The sequence below is a fragment of the Pieris brassicae genome, chromosome 5 (genome assembly GCF_905147105.1).
Source record: "Pieris brassicae chromosome 5, ilPieBrab1.1, whole genome shotgun sequence".
NCBI classification, from domain to species: domain Eukaryota; kingdom Metazoa; phylum Arthropoda; class Insecta; order Lepidoptera; family Pieridae; genus Pieris; species Pieris brassicae.
Genome location: NC_059669.1, coordinates 16,994,470 through 17,014,201, shown reverse-complemented (window position 1 = coordinate 17,014,201; position 19,732 = coordinate 16,994,470). Strand labels below are relative to the sequence as shown.

The 19,732-nt window shown below is 30.7% G+C and overlaps 1 protein-coding gene across 6 annotated transcripts in view; it reads left to right on the top strand.

The window, feature by feature from the left end:
- LOC123709414 (atrial natriuretic peptide receptor 1-like) overlaps positions 1-19,732 on the top strand; it is a 103,223-nt gene that overhangs the window by 36,338 nt on the left and 47,153 nt on the right. For 2 of the 6 annotated variants that reach the window (XM_045660735.1, XM_045660739.1), the window contains exon 1: positions 6,814-6,953. Coding sequence is in view for 1 of the 6 variants with exons in the window: in XM_045660738.1 (XP_045516694.1) it covers positions 851-1,034; positions 1,895-2,100 (390 nt within the window). In the remaining 5 variants the exon portion in view is untranslated. Of the gene's footprint in view, positions 1-850; positions 1,035-1,894; positions 2,101-6,813; positions 7,041-18,305; positions 18,323-19,732 lie in introns of those variants that run through there. The other 4 variants (XM_045660738.1, XM_045660737.1, XM_045660736.1 and 1 more) reach the window with 4 other exon arrangements.

Here is a 19,732-nt window from a genome sequence, read left to right as displayed (position 1 = left end):
GCACCGTATTTAATTAATTCAATTTATGGTAAATACTATCCATTAAAATTAATGAGGTGGGTGTATGCTAATGACACAAAGAATTAGTATCATTTTGTTTGTATATTGAATTATTATGAAACACGCGATATTATCAACTCTAGTATTTCGAACGAATTTTAAAAATAAAGATTTTTTTAGAAAGTTACCTTTATTTAAATACAAGCAGACTCGACAGACGTTGTCCTGTCTTAACTATGAATATTGATTTCAAATGATTAACTAAACATTTATTTGATTTTCTGGCGCGTATATAAATAGTTTTCTTGGTATTACGACACGGGAACAGGCGACATATAACTGGCGGAATATAATATATTCTTTTGAAGTGAAAAGAATATATACCATTCCATCGAACTACAGTTGACCTAATTAAAATAATTTTTTTTCTAGCCTGATTTTTAATTTGTTGGCGGTTGTTGTTTGGAAATGTTTAAAGAAAACTCTTTGTGTGAAGCTGGGTAACAACTGGTTGTAATGGTTTAAAACATGAGCTTATATCTTACATAAAACTAAGGGTAGTGGGGTTGCGACGCTAGCAAAAACTAATTTGGCTCATCTAAGGATAAAAATCTAAGTGACATTTCAATACAAGTGCAGTCAACCTTTTTGGACATTAGTAACAATAATGTAAAAATACAATTTTAAGTGTGGTAAAAACTGAAGTGTTCATAAATGTTTATATGTTACAATCAAATGTTTATATGTAACTTAAATAGAAGTTAGGTTATATAACTTTTATGTGAAATTAATACATAATAGAATAATATACAGAACATAATTTTTCAAAATTACATTTCTATTGTTTCAGCTTCCGTGGCGCGCATCACTAAATTCCTGGGTAACTCTGGTATACCTCTTATTACGACTGGTGGTTTTACCTTCGACTTCGTACAGCAAAAGCAGACATGCCAGGATGAGTTCTACATGCTGGTACGGACCAGCCCTCTTGGCTTCAAGGACATGGCGTACTTCATTATAAATGTCATGAGGCAGTGAGTATATTGTCAATGCTAAAGATAAAAATCTATGAAGAGTGAACCTAGACATTTCTTACATTCGGTACTTCTATAAACTACAAATCGCATATGCAAGATGTAAAAAGCACTTGCAAGCTTTTCTTTTACGACCTAACGTCTGTAGAATGATTTTCATATAAATCGTCAGCTTTTCTTTTAAATTACTAAGATTTAAAATGTGAGAAATAACGGCTTCATACATTTATTATTTCTTTTAATATTTCGTTTAAATATTAATGGGTACAACGGAATATACATGGGTTAAGTGCCAGGGCTAGTGACGTTACTTAGACTCCGAACACTCTTGGAAAGTCTGTTATGATTGTTTAATCACGTGGCATATATTGTGAAATTTTTGTAGTGAATACTCTTCCATTGTTAATTATCTATTCCGTGGTGCCCTGGCATTAAATAAACACTGCGTTAACGGGAGTCGATAAAGGCACCATCAAAAGGTAATTTACTATGATTTCGGTGGTAGTGTGGTTTTTAGTTTAGTATATTATTTTTTGTTAAATAGTTTAAAGTGCGAAAGAGAATAAAAGGTAAGGGCTTTCACTATTTGCACGCACTATAATTATTATTGTAGTTCACTTTGCTTTGAATATATAACTAAGTATTATAAATAAATTATTGTAATAAAGAAAAATATTCTTTTTTCGCGTATCATTTTAGTCTATTTAAGGTAAGGTTAATAATATTTTATATATAATGGTGACAAGCTACATAAATATATGTATACATATTTAAATTTAAAAACATGTACTTTATTGTATTTAATATATTAATTTTGCACGTGTGTTTGCACTAAATGAAACTTATTTTACGCCATCTAGTTACGACTGGCGACAGCTGCTTCTCATCAATGAACCCGAAGCACAAGTCGACGTCGCCGGCAAATCCACATGCCATCTCATGATGAAAACTTTCGCGAACTTCCTTAAAATAGAAGATATAATTTATACCCCATGGGACACAACGTCGGACGGGGGATTAAATCATACTGAAAATTTGAAATTTTACCTCGGATATAAATATACAAGTAAGTGTATTATTTTAATGTCTGAGCACAATGTAGTTCAAACATTGTTTTCTAGAGGGCGTTAATATAAATAAGTGCGTTTTAAAAATGTCTTGACAAATAGTTGGACATAGTTTCAAATATTACCGAAAGATGGCGTTATAAGAAAATAATTTTTAACAGATTTGAGTGGAATCGTGCAGCACTTTTGTATGAATCATCAGCTTTTGCTGAATACGTTGGCGCTAGAGGGGGACACTTATTGGCTAGCACTATTCACGACTACCTGATTCGTGAAGGGTTTCACATTATCGGTAGAGAATTACAAGGGAATATACCGGCCATTGAAACATTAAGACATTGGGTCGGGTTTGACTACAGCAGTAAGTCCGTGTTTTGTCCGAGGGGTTATTGGGATTGAACACTGTGTGATAGTTTTTGGTTTACGGTTTAACGAGGGCTTATTTTTAAATTAGAGGATATATAATTATTATAAGCACTTGCAAGCTTGTTTAGGTTACTCGTAATACAGTGTGACTTTTTTGCACGTTTTGAATGAGCTTCACAGTATTTTATAAGGTATAACCAGTATTACATAAAACATTAAATTTGTTAATTTCCTGCAAAATAACTAAATTAACAAGAGCGAAACCAAATTTACAACCATCTTTATCCTGCGTTAAGAATAGATTGAGCAATTTTTCTTCATTGCCAAAATCGATTTAAGTTTAAATTAGTTTACAAATAACAGCAAGGAATCTGTTATATTTAAAGAATGTGGTACTATTTTGATACTGTAAAATATTTTTATTGAATAACCTGCTACGTGCTTGTGTAAAAAGAAATAATGACCTTTCATTCCATTTCATCAATTTCATTTGCAGAAAATACACAAATCACGCCAAACACACTTTTTCATTATTTTTTAATTTATTACACATTATTTATTGAAACAGTAAATCAAATCAAGAAGTTATTTTATAGATATTCCACAAATTTTGGGAATATACATGAGTGGTTACTGTCTATCTGTAAATTATTTAAGAAGCATAAAAGTAGAATTTGGTCAAACATACATATTATTAATTAAAACATGTTAATTTTAAAACATTTCATTTTGAATACATAAATATTCCATTTTATCCTTTTAACAGGTTTTCATAAATACTATGAACATGAAGAATTATAATAAAAACCCGTTATTATAGTCATTATTATGTTGACCCAACGTTTCATGTGATTTACAGCTAGCATGGGCTTAAATATTATATAACTATATTTCTGTAAGGCAAATGATACTCGGGTACTCGCTACGTTATTTTATATTCGAAGAGTAAGTGTACTAAAAGAAATAACATTAGGATCTATGTAATTGTTTTAACCAATTTAAAAAAAACTCTGCAAATAGGCTTGCTTGATTACATGTTGTCTCTTCCGTGGTCATTATATAATGATTAAATTTGTATTTAATAAAATATTAATATAAAACTAATTGAAATACGAAATATATTTATTGTATTCTTTTTAATACTAACCATGTTTCCTAACTGACTTAGTCCACAATTAACAAGTCTGAGCTATATTATATTATACACTCTGTATATAAAATGAATACTACTGTGTGTATTAATATCTTATAATAGCTTTTAGTCTCGATGGTGCTGAAATGTTTGCCCGAATCGCTTCCCTTAACATTTAATTTGTACAGAAGCCTTTGATGTGGTTATCCATTGTTCTAAAACGAGATTTAGTTTCAAAGTGCAGTAGATGAAATCAAGCTGTCATGTTATGGGTTGACAATCAAATCAGGATATTTAACCGAATGCCAAAAATCCGACCTCGATTCCGTCTGCTAATCAATATTAAGAGTCTATTTATAATGAATTCTTGAACCTATACGGCGCAATATTAATGCACAGAATATGGAAGGAATGTGAAATCTAAGTATAAATGAAATGGTGAGCTGTGAAGATATAATTGCACAGTTTTTAAATATAATAGCTTGTATTTTGCCAAACGATATTATTACAAAAAAAAAAAACAAAATACATATAATTCTGACAAAAAGTTTGATGATATTATTTGTGTCTGTTCAAGGGGATTCGAGATTTACAATGAGATGTCTTTTTCTTTAAGACGTGTGAACAGAACGTTTTTCCAGTCCTAGTATATAAAAATCCCAGACTAGTATATAAAAATTATCAACTCTGAAAGGTATCTATTTAGGTAGGCACCGTTTCCATAAATAAACCGTGATACAAGTACGGACTAATTTTTTCACAAAATTATTAGGAAAAGCTTTATTACATTTTATGAACATTCCCAGATTACACATCATTCTACACTCTATAGCTCGTTGATTACACCCTTACCTTTCCAACCGTAATAGAAGATATGTTAAACTGGCATTTTATTTTGAATCTTTATTTTATTTTGTGACGACTTCGTGGATTTTTATTAATTAAAACGTTAAAATTCTAGTTATTTTTTATTAAATCAATAAGGTTTATATAATATCCAATTTCATAAATCTTAATACGTATAGAATTGCTTCACGTTCATAAATGGACGAGGTGCGTCCGATTGTGATTCGATCTGATTGTAGTGTCAGATGAATTTGGTGAAAAGTTCCTTTAAAGGCCATGGGTTAAATTAACTTGGAATGGAATTGTTGCCCATTACACTCAATATATCTGAATGCTGTGTAAGTGTTGCAAAAAATCAAAATCTTACCTTGAAGGATTAGATTTGGGTTTAGAACTCTCTAGTGCTCATGCTCACATTGTCATATAAACAAAAACGCTTAGTTCCAGAATGACGGACAAGGTATTACGTACGTGTAGATTTGATGTCTATAGTAGTTTGCTGTGACAGTTGCCCTTAAGATATTCAAAGTGTTACGACGAATAAGGGTCGCTGAATTTTTGTACCTTAACATATTTTTGGTTCTCTTTAAATTAATTTTGTAACGCAGCGATGGAATGGATCAAAAGGACCTACTTTAATATTCTCTTAGAGAGTTTAAAAGTTACCTATTTCACCGAGTTTACTATAGCACAGTTCCGTATGTTTATCACTGACTCTCTGAGTACTGTAGTAAAGGATTTCATTTAAATTAAGACCTATATTCTGAATTTAGACTTTGTATCAACCACATTTAAGCAGATACAACAGATATGTGATTATTATTATAATAACATTATGTATTTACATAATAATATAGGTACTAGCAAAGAAAAGGGGTTATAAGATCCATATTTTGGGTTATAAGATTTACTATCTGCTTTTATTGCATTTTATGGTTGAATATTGTTCACAATTTACGTTACGTTATAGGCTTGAAGGGTAACTTTGTCTAAGGAAAATCGAATTCACTCTATAATTAACACTATGTTATTATGACTAATTATCGTAAATATTATCACTTAAAATTGTCGTAACATACAATGATTTGTAGCACCAAGCACAATACCGGTGGTATAGAATATTAGAGATTGTAATAAAAAAATGATAAATAAAAATAATTATAAATACATAATTATTTATGATTCATTTAAGTCAAATTTTAAAATAAAAACTTAGATATTATTCAAGTGAGCAGTGTTGGCCTAGTGGCTTCAGCGTGCGACTCTCATCCCTGAGGTCGTAGGTCCTAGGATCCCCGTCTGTGCACTAATGGACTTGCTTTCTATATGTGCATTTAACATTCACTCGAACGGCAAAGGAAATCATCGTAAGGAAATCCGCTCAGACATTCTTAGTGCTCAACTTGCCCCATACCCTTGCTCAACTTACCTTACCTATGGGGTACATTGAGCATACTTGCTTTCTATATGTACATTTAACATTCACTCGAACGGCAAAGGAAAACATCGTAAGGAAATCCGCTCAGACATTCTTAGTGCTCAACTTGCCCCATACCCTTGCTCAACTTACCTTACCTATGGGGTACATTGAGCATACTTGCTTTCTATATGTGCATTTAACATTCACTCGAACGGCAAAGGAAAACATCGTAAGGAAATCCGCTCAGACATTCTTAGTGCTCAACTTGCCCCATACCCTTGCTCAACTTACCTTACCTATGGGGTACATTGAGCATACTTGACTTTCTGCATTTAAACAACATTGGAATTGTTACAAAAAAATACCATGGATACTAGGGATAAATTACTTATCTATCAGGACGAAAAACAACTCATGGAGACTTATCATTGTTGAGCTATATCCGCTCAAGTTAAAATTTGCTCAACTAGCCCCGCTCTACCCTACGTTATGCACAGAAGACTGATCACCTGCTTGCCTATTAGATTAACAAATGATTATGAAACATATTGTAGCGCAAATAAATTTTTATTATTTTTCTTCTTATTTCAACTTGAAAAAATATATATTTTTAATAACAGCATTAGGTATATAATACCATAAGAAAAAAATACATAATCTTATATTACATCAAAGAACTGATGCGTTTTAAAGTCGCTCACTCTTCTATAATTTCTAAGGAAAAATAAAAGATATTTACCCTTAACTCCTCCTTACATCTTCGTAAAGCTTTGCAAATCCTTCATGAATCAAGATGACTCACTACTGTCTACTCGAAGATAAGGCTACTAATTTACAAAGCGGTAGTGAGTGGAAAACCGGTTTTCATATCGGCAGCATATTATACGTCAAGTGGAACTAGAAATTTGAAATTCGAATGCCGCCAGTCAGTCTATTTCAAACCGCGCGGGAGGTTGTACGCTTCTCGTGTGTGAATTCGCGGGAAGTATTCGAGAATAGAATTTAATCTCTTTTGTCGTCATAATAATTACAATAACTTTTTAATGAGTGCTCTAAGGTGTTGTGAAACGTGTTGCTAGTGCTTTGTGGTTTGTTTCCTTAGAAATTAATTTTAAAGAGCGAAACGTTGGTCGTTTATCGGGTATAAATTCAGCTGTACAAAGAAAATGTATTTGGTATAAATTTACATAAAACCTATAAAATTATTTATAATCAGACGAAAAATATAATAAAGTTAAAATTTGTCAATATTTGCTACTCTTAATTAATATGCAATATGATGTAATGTATGTCATTGAATTGATGACTTATACATAATTTTCGAAGAAATAAATATTTTTTAATTTATTATACTACAAACGATTTAAAATGACAAACAAACAAGAAACTCAAAACGAATCTGCATACTTTGTGTACAAGTCAATTATGAAGCAAAAGTTTTATAAAAATAATTTCTTTATTATTGAGGAAATACGGTATTTCATAAAAACTTATTTTAGGCCCAAGGTTACATAATAGTAATTCGTAGGTAATTACCACGATTAATAATACGAACTTTGAATAATAATTGAGAATTATATAATTTTTTACTCACGTTTTTCAGTGCCTTATTACACGTGTGTCAACATAAAATTATTAGGATATAGCCTTAAAGTTTATAATAAGGAATTTATCATAAAACGTTAATACATTTAAATAATTAAAAATATTTTTACTTTATGATTTTTACATCGGTGACAATTAATGCCATGTCAATGTCATGTCATGTAAATATTTTACTACTAACTAAAAAAAGCGCTTATGAAAGTAATAAATACACAATTTATATGTGTATTGTTTGAGTTCTAGTTAAATATATATCATAAGTAAGGTAAGTAAGTGTACAACTTGCTTTTTAATATGAATCTTTTGTAATAAGATGTGACAATACAGAGTGCATTTAATGTTTTATAATGATTTGCTGTTATTCCTTCACTTTTTAACAATTTTATATTCATAAAAATCTCTTGGGGAGCGGCGCGTGTCTTACTATTTTTGGTGACATGGTACTAGCCTCAGTTAAATAAAAAGTAACCTACTTAAAAAAAAACCTGTTGTTCAAATGAAAGTAGTAATTAATTCTTTTCGTTTCTGTGAAAATACATTATTTTCGGAAATGTATATCTCTGCTGTATTTGTGTGGTTTAATTATAAACACCACTATATTGAACGCTACTCTACATACCTGCAATATACAGTAGTTTTAAAATATGAGTGAAATTACTATTCGTGCAAGTTAATGTTGATTTTTATTAGTGAGATGTATGTATTTTTTTCGGCTTTTAGCCAATAAGATTCTGATATTATTAAACGTCAAAAATGCATGTCATTTTTCAAATGAAGGAGTTTGATGAAGTTGTGTGTTGATTTTCTGTCTGCAGTAATTATTGTACTTACCCTAACTAGCCAAATGGCATTAAAATGACACACTGACAAATCTTCATAGCGAATACGAAATTTTTAAGTTAGAACAATCCTTTGCCATAGTAAATGTTCTGTTAAATATAAATATCACACAAACCTCACAATTTAATCTTTTACACATTTTTTTATTTGCCTCCGCTTATATTGTGAAAAGCCTTTTATCCAAAGCCAAAAATCTTGTATAAAAGGTAGGCTTTTCTGACATCGTTAAAAAGGGTAGATATTCATCATCTTCAAAGTGAATGGTTAATCTACGAATATTATTTTTCTGGCCATTTGGCACGGTGCCCAAATCTTCGACATGTCGGACTACAGTAATTATTTTGGATGGCTGTTTTATTTTTAATAATAATAATTCAGCAGCCTTCAACAGCCCTTAGCGAGTCTTGACCGGGTATAATTAATAAATTATACTATAAGTAAGCACTTGATTGTATTATAGTGAAATGAGTACTACTGATGGATTGCCATTGGCTCCCTGTATTTTACATGTCGTCGATTATTGTTTAAAATATCTCGGATTCCTCTTAATATTTTTTAATATACGAGTAAATGTTATAGGTATGCATGGAATGCGTACGCTTAACCACTAGACTAACAATGCTATTTGTATTCAATTCAATAACAAAATTTTCTAAAAATTTCAGGAATTAATAATCTTCCTTTTGAAATCGATACATTATTTTTTATTATTCATAGAAATTGAACTGTATATTAAAGATCCCTTTATGTCAAATGACATTAACTAAGTCATCTAGTCTGATAATAAATTATGGTACAATAATGTTTACCAACCAAAACTAAAAATAACTGCAGTAACCTTTAGTTGTAATATGTAAAGTTTATAATTCCAACGGAAGTATTAATTGATTGGGTAATTAAACCCAGCAAATATAATGTTATACAGTGTATACTGTATATAGCGACACTGAAGGGACTGTGCATTTATTTTATGTCGTTATAGAGAGTTGTCGTTGAATGAAGAGAAGAAAAAGTATAGATAATCCATGACTCCTACTTATTAGTCATGGTCAACTACCAGATGTAGATTACACGTGCAAAAATCCCAACTTGAAAAACAAAAGAACTAATTTCTTAGAAAGTTCAGGTGCATGATGCCGACAATCGAGTTTATTGCGGTCTTAGATAATAAAGCGACTACTGAACGTACACAGACAGCTACGTAGTTTTTACTAATTTTAGCAACTTTAAAGGTACTTTATTGCTCAATTGTTGGCGTTATTGAGAGAGGGTGTAACAATGTAGAGTGTATGGATGACAAACTAAACCAACCAAAACCAATCGATTTCGACGACTCAGGGAGACCGTCGTTAAATTGAGGGATGTTACATGGAGTTTCACTGAATATAAAATACGTATTTATACCTATAGACTAATTGATAGGCGATTTACAAACTCGAAAATAGTATCATAATGTGTACTCATAATATAAAAATTGTATTGAACTAAATCTATTTGTATATGTAAAATACAGATATGCGCCGTACAAAGTATGTTGAATAGTTGACGTTACTGTAATGTACTATCAGCATAAAATCACAATAAGTATTTTACTATTTTTTTCACTTAATTTCATTAAACATTTACTACTACGTCCTTGTCGTTCGAATAAGTTAACAACAATGAAGAATTTATTTATATAAGTTAAATGCCTTACAACATTTTCTAAAATTTTAATTTCTAATTACTAATACATTAACGGTACTATTAACAACTTGTCTTTTTATATTAGTTTAGTCTTTCGATAAAATCTGTCACATTAAGATTGGTAACATAATTTTGCGGGCTGTACATTTTCCAATAGTTGCACGTGCCACGTACGAAATACTTCATGAATATTTTACCAAACTTTATATCAGACATATCGATAATATTACGTGAAAACTTTCTATAATCTTGGTGAATTAGTAACTACTATTATAGGTGAGATTTCACTTTATCCCGAAATTGTATAATTCGAAAAACATACTAGCAGCCATTCTCAGCCTCAAAAGGAGGAACACAGTATGGAAATAAATACAGTATATACTCAGAGAACAGTGATGAATTGATAGGTTGATCCGCATGGTCATTCTTGTAGTCAAAGTTCACGGCTTGGCACCAATGAACTTTTCTGTCTATATGCGCAATTAACAGTCGAACGGCAAAGGATCGTGAGGAAACCCAAAAATCAAGCTCGTACCAGCACAGGCTGATCACCTACATCCGTTTAGAAAAAAAAACCGATTACGATATACAAACCTGAGGCCAAGACCATGGGTTGTAGTGCCACTGGTTTTTTAGTAACACTCAGGGATTCTGTAGCATTAAGAAAACACTTTTTAAACGGATTGAAGCTATGTATTATTATTAAAAACTTATAATTATTTACATAATTTTAAATTCTTCTCACTACGTAACTCTTGGAGTTGCGGGCTTCTACCGCATCTACCATGGAGAATGTGCAGAGGAGTTGTTCGCGATAAACTTCATCATCGGACGTCGAGGCAGAATTCGAAATTCCACCAGTATCACCTCGACATCCGACCTTTCAGAACAGACCGTTTTTGAGTTTCGGCCGCACACCACCACTATGTGGATCCAGCTAAAACTAAAGTATTTCAAAGCCAATTTGACATAGGGTCATTCAAGCAAGGACAAATTCTTAAAAGGCCGGCAACCCATTTGCGAGTATTCAGATTTCTAATTAGGTGAGCCGGGCAGAACCCCTGTTCGATAAAAAAATATATAAGTGAATATATTAAGACTGTTAAGATCTTGTGATATGCCAGGAGGTGCTAAAATCAAAATCTTTGCCGAAACATGTTTAAATCTTGTTTATTTATAGTTGACCTTCACTTTATAACGTTAAGAAATAAATAATTTAATGGGAAAATGCCATTCTATTTATATTCTAGTTCTGTTATGTAACAACGACATCCAACTTCTCATATTTGGTCATAAAAAGCGATAGTAGTCACAGCCGATGATGTTGTTATTAACTACCAAATACTTAGAATTTAGCCGGGATCAGTCTAATTATATTATATATTTGTTAAGAAGTTGTTTATATCATGTAACTTTACGAGCTTCACTTAACTGAAAGATTTTTATTATTTTGACAATAAATATAGCCTATACTAGTATCTATATAGCCTATACTAGTATATCTCCTTATGTTGAAAGTGGTTTAGAAATCAATGCAGTACTTTTAGAAATTATTTGTTACTAACAAAAATACAAAACTTTTCTCTTTGGAAAATTTGTATTGATTAATTACTGACCAATAAGAACTCCAGTTTAATAAGCTTATTGCTCACTATTATTGAATTTAAACTGTGTGAAAATCCGTAGAAATAACAATTTATTACTTCGTCCATATTTTTAAAACAAGATTCTGTAGCCACGATATTTTGGCAATCAATCATGTTATTTTACGAACACTGTATGCATTTCCAAGAATAACTCACCAATTACAAATAGTTACGATTGTGTTTAATGTTTACAAATATCAAAATACCTAAAATAATTTCCATAGAGGTGATTAGTATGTGTGTGTTCTTCAATAAATATCAAATGTTGAACTATATCTATTTCAAGTAACAGTTACTCATAGTCTAGGTGCGATCTGATTTGCCCTTAGTACATCAATGAGTATTACAGTCAAAACCGTTCACGAAGACATCGTTTAGAACAATATCTTGATTATATTGACCAAAAACAAAGGAATTCTAAGTATTAGGTACTTAATAACAACGTCATCGGCTGTTACGACTATTGGTTTTTATGACCAAATATGAGTAGTCCCTTCGATGTCATTATAACAGATTTTGACTGTAATTATATTTTATATTACGCAATATCTGATCGGAATATGTTTGTGATTTTCGGAAAGCTGACAGCTTTAATGAGCTCCTGTTACACTGACGTTGGTATTGTAAACACAATTTACGATTGGCTACGTTTACGTTCATTAAGAACAGTCTTATTTTAATGTAGATGACCTCTGTTCATTCAATATTTTCGGTTTGAACTTTCAAAATCCAGGGCTATTTTTAATGTAAAGGTGCAAACTTACCCACGTTTATTACATATTAATTCGTGGGAAGCAATTTAAACAACTGTGCAATTTATTTAAACTGAATTATTTACTTCTTATGTAGTTGATTTTGGTTAAAACTAACTGTGAGGTTTCCAGTCTTCTTAGTAGAACTCATTCACCCAGTGAAAGTTAAAAAATAAAATTTCAATGAGATTTCAAAATTATTTTTTTTTTCTCTGATACATTTCTTTTGATATCGAACGCAGGTCACACATAAGTAATGGGAATATTAAATTTATATTTTCTTATATCCCTTTAAGAAGACAAACAAAACGTATTTACAATTTTCTTCCATCTATAAAATCGGTCTATAAAATCATCAAATCTTGATCTACGTATTTGCAAAAAGTGCAATTTTAAAGTTGTTCTAATAAAACTACCATAAAAGTCGAGAGTCTTATTAAAAAACCAAAAAAACGCTCTATTGTTTTTAATAAAATTAACTTATAATTTTCATATTTAAAATAATTCCACATAAAGAAATATGTAAATGTACTCTAAAAAGTACTTAGACTTGTGAGGAATTCGCCATTTTTATAGAGTTACTAAAAATTCTAACTCTATAAAAATGGCGTATTCCTTAGCTTTTGTGTAAGTGTTGACTGAGATTGATGCTTGTGTCTGTGACCAATTGGTGTAAGAGACACAGAGGGTGCTCATTTGTGATTCAAATTCAGTGTTCTCGACTCGAATAAGAGGGTTTTTATAACGTAAGCAGAAAAGGTATTTTTATATTTAGATAATTTTGCAGTGTGAATTTTGTAGTAGGAAAAACCAACGTGTACAAATTAAAACTAGAATAAATTTTTAATTGCATTGAAATAATATTATCGTTATATGCTTTTAAGTTTATACATATTGCTGTTTACACCTATATATTATAAATATTTAAACGTAATAAATTTGTAATTTAATAATATTCAACGTAGTATTTGAAACCAAATATAAATTATCGGTTGATTGATGCAAGTGCAAATAAATAGAAGATTTACTTATTTAAAAGTTTAAAAAATATTCAATCAATGGAAAATCACATAGAATCAAGGAACATAAATGTAGACAAAACAGAAAGACTTTTATACAAGTTGATGCGTGTGGTATTAGCCTATCAGACTAGAGAAGTCGAGATATGTCATTACTTAACTAATTAAGTATATAATTGAGCTTCGATTTCACAATAAACTTTACCCTATTTGGCAACTTGTTATTTGGCGTCGGTAGCAATTACTGTAAAACAACAAATTATTATTTTTAACCATTTCCGTTACTTTAACTCCTACGTAATAAAAATGTATTGAAGCTAGCAACAGTTCATATTACAAGATGTAAAGACATCCTTTGTTAATGATTAAAAACAAGGAAGAGGTTCGATGCGCATGTTCTTTGTATATACACGCATAGCTCTACTATCCATGAACCGTGAACACATTGATTTTTGGCACCAGCTAAAAACTAGCCTGAGAAGATCATCATACCAGTTGTATGCAAAAATAGTTTTTATTCCGCCAGGCACACGGTGTCGGCGTAAGAGTCATGCCATTCTCCATGCGGTGTTTCCGTGATATTTTCGATTGATTGTTATTTGCGCATTGCAATTAGAATTCAAACGCTTCGGGTTAAAAAATTACACTACCAGGGAAAAAGGAAATTTTTTAAATACAATGCCGGCTCACATCAATTATAATTTGTAATATGTTATTTGAAATTATAATAACTAGAAGTTGAAATGCGCTTTGCTTTTTTATTTTGAGTTATTATTATTATATACAGGATAATATGATAATATTGATATGCTTTCTTAGGACTTGGAAACGAAAATATTAGCTAAGTAAATAATTTTGTATGTATGTTATTTGTAATCCTGAGAAAGCTAAATTTATTAAAATAAATGCGTAACTTTTATACAAAAGTTTAAATTTTCTACGAAACTGATGAGGTCTTATATTCTGGGTGTGGGAAAAAACGGAATTTAATATTGCTAATAAAATATCAATGGTAATGTAAAAAGTAGGCAATAAGGCCATAGCTCATCAGCTCATGATGCTGTTGGTCCTCGTTATCCATCACGGGGTATGTTATTGTAATTGGTTAATCCCAAAAGACTTGAGACACCATAGCCAGATCAACCTGATGATATCTATTCTACAATAATATCCATTCTCTCAAATTCGTCTATAATTCTTCTGTATTCAGCGCTTTTATAAAAACAGTGTGATGAGATATTATTCCATAAAAACAAGGGAAAAAATATCTACAGATCCGGAACGTTGTTTTGCCACGTATATTATTTTTAGTTCAATAAAAATAACCCATCTACTATGATGACAAATAGTTAATCGTAGATCGGTGACAATTAAGGGTTGTATGTATGCTGAATCATAAAAAAGTTCATAATCATCGGTTGAGCTGTTTCTGAGGAATATGGGAACAAAAATTGTGACACGAGAATTTTATATATATAGAGATTATTAAAATGGCTTAAAACTTTCCATAAACATTTCCGGTATCCGGTTTATTTTATTTAATTTTCCCCAATGTTTAATCAATTAACACTGCAGTGGGCGTGAAAATTGTAATTTTTATTAAATATTAAAATATGCCCTTCAGCAACTCGTAATTTATGCTTGTACCAATAATATAATTAAAGTAAATGTGATATGTATGCTACAATGGGTATAATTAATGTCCAACAAAGAATAAAGAGCTTATTTTCTACGCAAAATTGTAGCAGGCTCAAATCTTACAAAAATGTATTTTTATTTACATGAGATACTTAATATATACGAATGAGATACTTAATATATACGAATGAGATACACGTCGCTATCAGCTGTCCTAATTTTAGTCTTCTAGGCTTATGATATGTATCTTTAATGCCATTTTGAATTGGTTAAACGCGCTTATTCTCATATTACGAATTTTAGACGGTAATTGATTAAATAATTGCACACCCTCATACTTAAAAGACTTCTTCAAATAATTTGTACACGGCTTTCGCAAGATAAGCAATGTAACACCTTCTATAATCATAAGTATGTCGAATAGACACCTGCCCAGAACACAGGCAACCCTTATTATTTATACCCTTGCTTCTCACTTTATTAAGTATGCGCTCTACAAAGGATTAACAGTAAAGTACATTCCAAATATATAATTAAAATAATATTTCTATGAGTAATTTTGCTTCTATAAGTACCTAGACATAAAGTTTTGTTCATCGTATAGGAACTAGGCGTTTTTATAACTAGTTTTGAGAAGAGAGTATGTATTTTTGAATTGGAGTATTTGGAAAGTAATTTCTCAGAAATTCAGGATTCTCAAAGCTGAAGTGTTTCAATTATTTCTTGCTTGTTTAAATAATTTAAAATACTTAGTGCGTTCTTTAAATCATAAAATACATTACTTTTAGATAAAAATAGCAGTTTACATGAAAAAGGTCTACCATCATGAAGTTTTCAATCTAACAAATGTACTGTAATTTTATTAGATTTTCGTATATAAATCTATATTGATTATCTGTAACAGATTGAACAACTGTCACATATTTGAGCACGGCCATATGGAATTTTACAGCGACCGACATTGGAACGAATTAGAAAAATTCTAAATACATACCTATTTGATTTATTTATCTTCATCCCATGTATGTTATCGAGAAGTCTATTTAAAAAATCGAATAATTTTAAGATTACGCGAGAGCTTGCTTAGATTGTTGAGTTGTAATTAGAATGTTAGCACGCGACTACCTTAGACCCAAAAAGTCGACGGCGTGTGTCAGGCACAGAAGGCTACTTATATACAGAAATCTTAAATCCAAACCTAAAAGGTTTTTGTTATTTGGTTATATTACGGTTCTCTTATTCAAGAAGCCGGGGAACACATGTATATAGAAGCGACCGTACCGAGTCCGTACCGTTTGTAAGTTTCTCTTGTTCCTTGCCTTGTATTCGACTCACCCTCCAACGAACCTAAGACGTCTCTACGTCCGATCTCGCGATGTATTTTATTTAGACTGTCACATGGCATGACGTCTACATTTGCGTTAGGCCAACTGTCTCGATTTGTGGGCTAAAATTAAAGAGGGAAGGCTTAATTTTTAATCAAACATTATTATTAGTATTTATACATAATTAATATTAGTATTTTGAACGGCGTAATGAGACACGTGTGAACTACATTTTACATTTTAAGAATATCAATATGAAATTTGAATTTCAAATAGGAATTTGACTTTCGAATCAACCTTGATAAATATTGTAACTAAAATTACACGCGTCTGAAATCTTTTTAACAATAAGTAAAATAGATGTTCTCTCAAGTAACAGAAGGTCTCATGTATATTTCATTGTATATAAAGCGAGGTACGGTTATCGCTAACAATACGACTATAAATAGTTTTCAATTGTATTGACTATTGTTTCAGTCACACTTTGTTAAAATATTTTCGATAAGGTGTTACGCAATTAAAAATGCTCGCACTGTTTTTCGTTTATGCTATCATTATACATAGGAAACATATTTTCTTTTACAGGTAAATTCAATAATTGTTTTTAGGTTTTAACAATTTTTATAATAGTTAATAATGAACATGGCCTTTACAGTTGGGTAAACGAGAAATTTAGGAGTAAGCTGGTGCAATGTTGATTGATCACATATTTATCTTTAATTTATGGGCGACTGGTTCCAAAGTTAAGAAAAAAACAGTTAATATAAGTTTTTTTATTTCTATAACCTAACCTTCAAACATTCGCATAACTACTATAGTATAGTATATAGTATTTTATTAATTTAAATTGCCTATTATACATTGTGAACCCAGAAAGAAGCCTAAAATACAAAATTAAAACTACTGTCCGACGTGTGTTGGTCCTAATTAAGTTCTCATGAAAATACAATTGTCATATTGTTAATGCTAATAAAGTTTTTTAAACATAAGTTCATTTCGTTAAAATACATGTTAATTCTAAATATGCGAATACGTTCGTTACCCAGAGTACGTTCGTACAATTATAATTTAATTATGTTAATACTCATTGTAAAAATAATGACGTCTATACCAATATTTTATATATAAATAATAGTGAGACAAACAACTAATTTGTTCGTCCTGCGATCCTATTTCTGGATTTTGTTCCGTTCAGTAAAGCGGTTCATTAAAAATTGTCATGTGAAAATATGTAGGTATTGAAAAAAAATCCATATGCATTAAGTATGCTTTAATAAAATTAATTCTCACATCCTGTCAAACACGTTGACAAGCTACTTTCATAAAAATAAAAATATTTATTCTTTCCTTTTATAATACTTTTAGACTTTAAACAATCAAATTTGAATGTTTGAAAGTGTTGTATTTAATCAAAGACCTAACAGAGATAATAATAATTATTAACATTAATATAAATCTACACTTGAAACGCGAGTAACTCTCATGATTTTCTAGTTTTTATAAAATGAATATACAAGTTATTATAATTAGAACGTGTTTAGTTGTTACGTCTTACAAATCATATCAATTTTCACATGTCATCTGTCATCTATCTATCACTCATCTGTCAAATTCAGAGTTCGCGCGCAAACTGCATTCGAGTTAGTGAGTTAGCCAAAAAGTTGCGCTCGATCTCTTTGAGGCAAGTAGACGATGAGACGTTTGTGACAAATCCTACTGTTTTAAACATAGCAGTAATCTACTTTTACGGATTTCTCTTCGCATGAAATTCAAACTCCGAATTTTTGGTAATAACGGTTAATTAAAGACTCTGTGTTGAAATTCTATATTGGATCCAAAAAGAATAACTCGTTCCCACAATTCAGATTGCCGAAAGTTATTTTTAGCTGCTCAGGGCATTCGCTTCAAGGAAAGACGGTCAATCTTCAGTTACGCGACATATTTCGGTATGACTCAGATGATATTAAATATAATTAGGCTGATAAGGTGCGTGAGAAATTTATTTATAACCAGGTTAATACTTCAATGTTGTACAAGCCTACCAAAACACTGAAGTTAATAGTATAAATTATTTATTTTGAATTTATTCATGTTCATTTGTAGACACAAGATTTTTTTCATTGTTATGCAAATTTTCTTTCACTTTCACTTAACGTTTGTGACAACATGATTTTTCCAAGGATATATTTATAAATAGGTAGAAGAGCTGTCTTTTAACAATTTGGATAGATAATAGATCAAAACTTAAATACAGATATGTGTCAGAATCCAACTCCAAATTTACGGTTATTGAAATTGTTTTTGTTATTATTTTCATTTGACGTTGAATTTTTAATACAAACATTGTATCATATTAATAATTTAATTTTTCGGCGCATAATATATTCATAATTATTATTTGAGGAATATGTTCTTTTAACGTTTTGTCTTTACGGACATTAAGTACGTAAAATTTATTTCAAGAAAATTTAATTCTAGTTTAATATTAGCTTTAATACGGACACAAATATAATAACCATATAGTAAAATTATCACCTTCATGATAGCTTATCATGTGTATGCGAATAACCACTTGTATGGAAGGGATAATGTGGTTCCAATCTTGTTTCGTTGACTAAAAGTAGATATGTAACTTATAAATCGGCACACCAAAAATATCCGAACGATTTTAAACTTTTATTTTTGGTATTCTGATATAATGCAGGCTATTTTTAGCTATTAAAATATTAATTACGAAAAATATATAGGCTGTATTATTGCCGATAGCTGAACCATTATAAAACAAATGTCAGTAATTATGTTCCCAATTGTATATCCAACTTACTTATCATTGCTTCGATGAGGTTAAATGAGCTTGTTCGACGATAGGTACCAATTACTTTTCGATTTTTGTAATTACAATTTAAGAAGACTCACCTACAATAATATCTAAGTAGGTGAACAGTTAATGCATGCCAATGTAAAATAATTATTAATTCGTTGTGAACGTGTAAACCAAAAAGTCACGGTCTTCGACTTTTTGGTTGTAATTTTATAATAGCTGACCCGGCTATCGTCGTTTTGCCACGTATAGGAGATGATTGAAGAGGGGTGACAATTAAGGGTTGTGTGTATTTTTGTATGCTGTCTCATAAAAAAATGAAAACAATTTTTTTTTCTAAAAAATTAAAAAAAGATATATAGTAGCCGATTCTCAGACTTACTGAATATGCATAAAAAAACATAAGCATCGGTTGCGTCGTTTCGGAGGAGTATGGGAACGAACATTGTAACACGAGAATTTTATAAATATAGAGATGTTAATATTGTGTGGCTTACTGAAATAGTACCTTTAACTTACGTAATAAAGAGCGTAA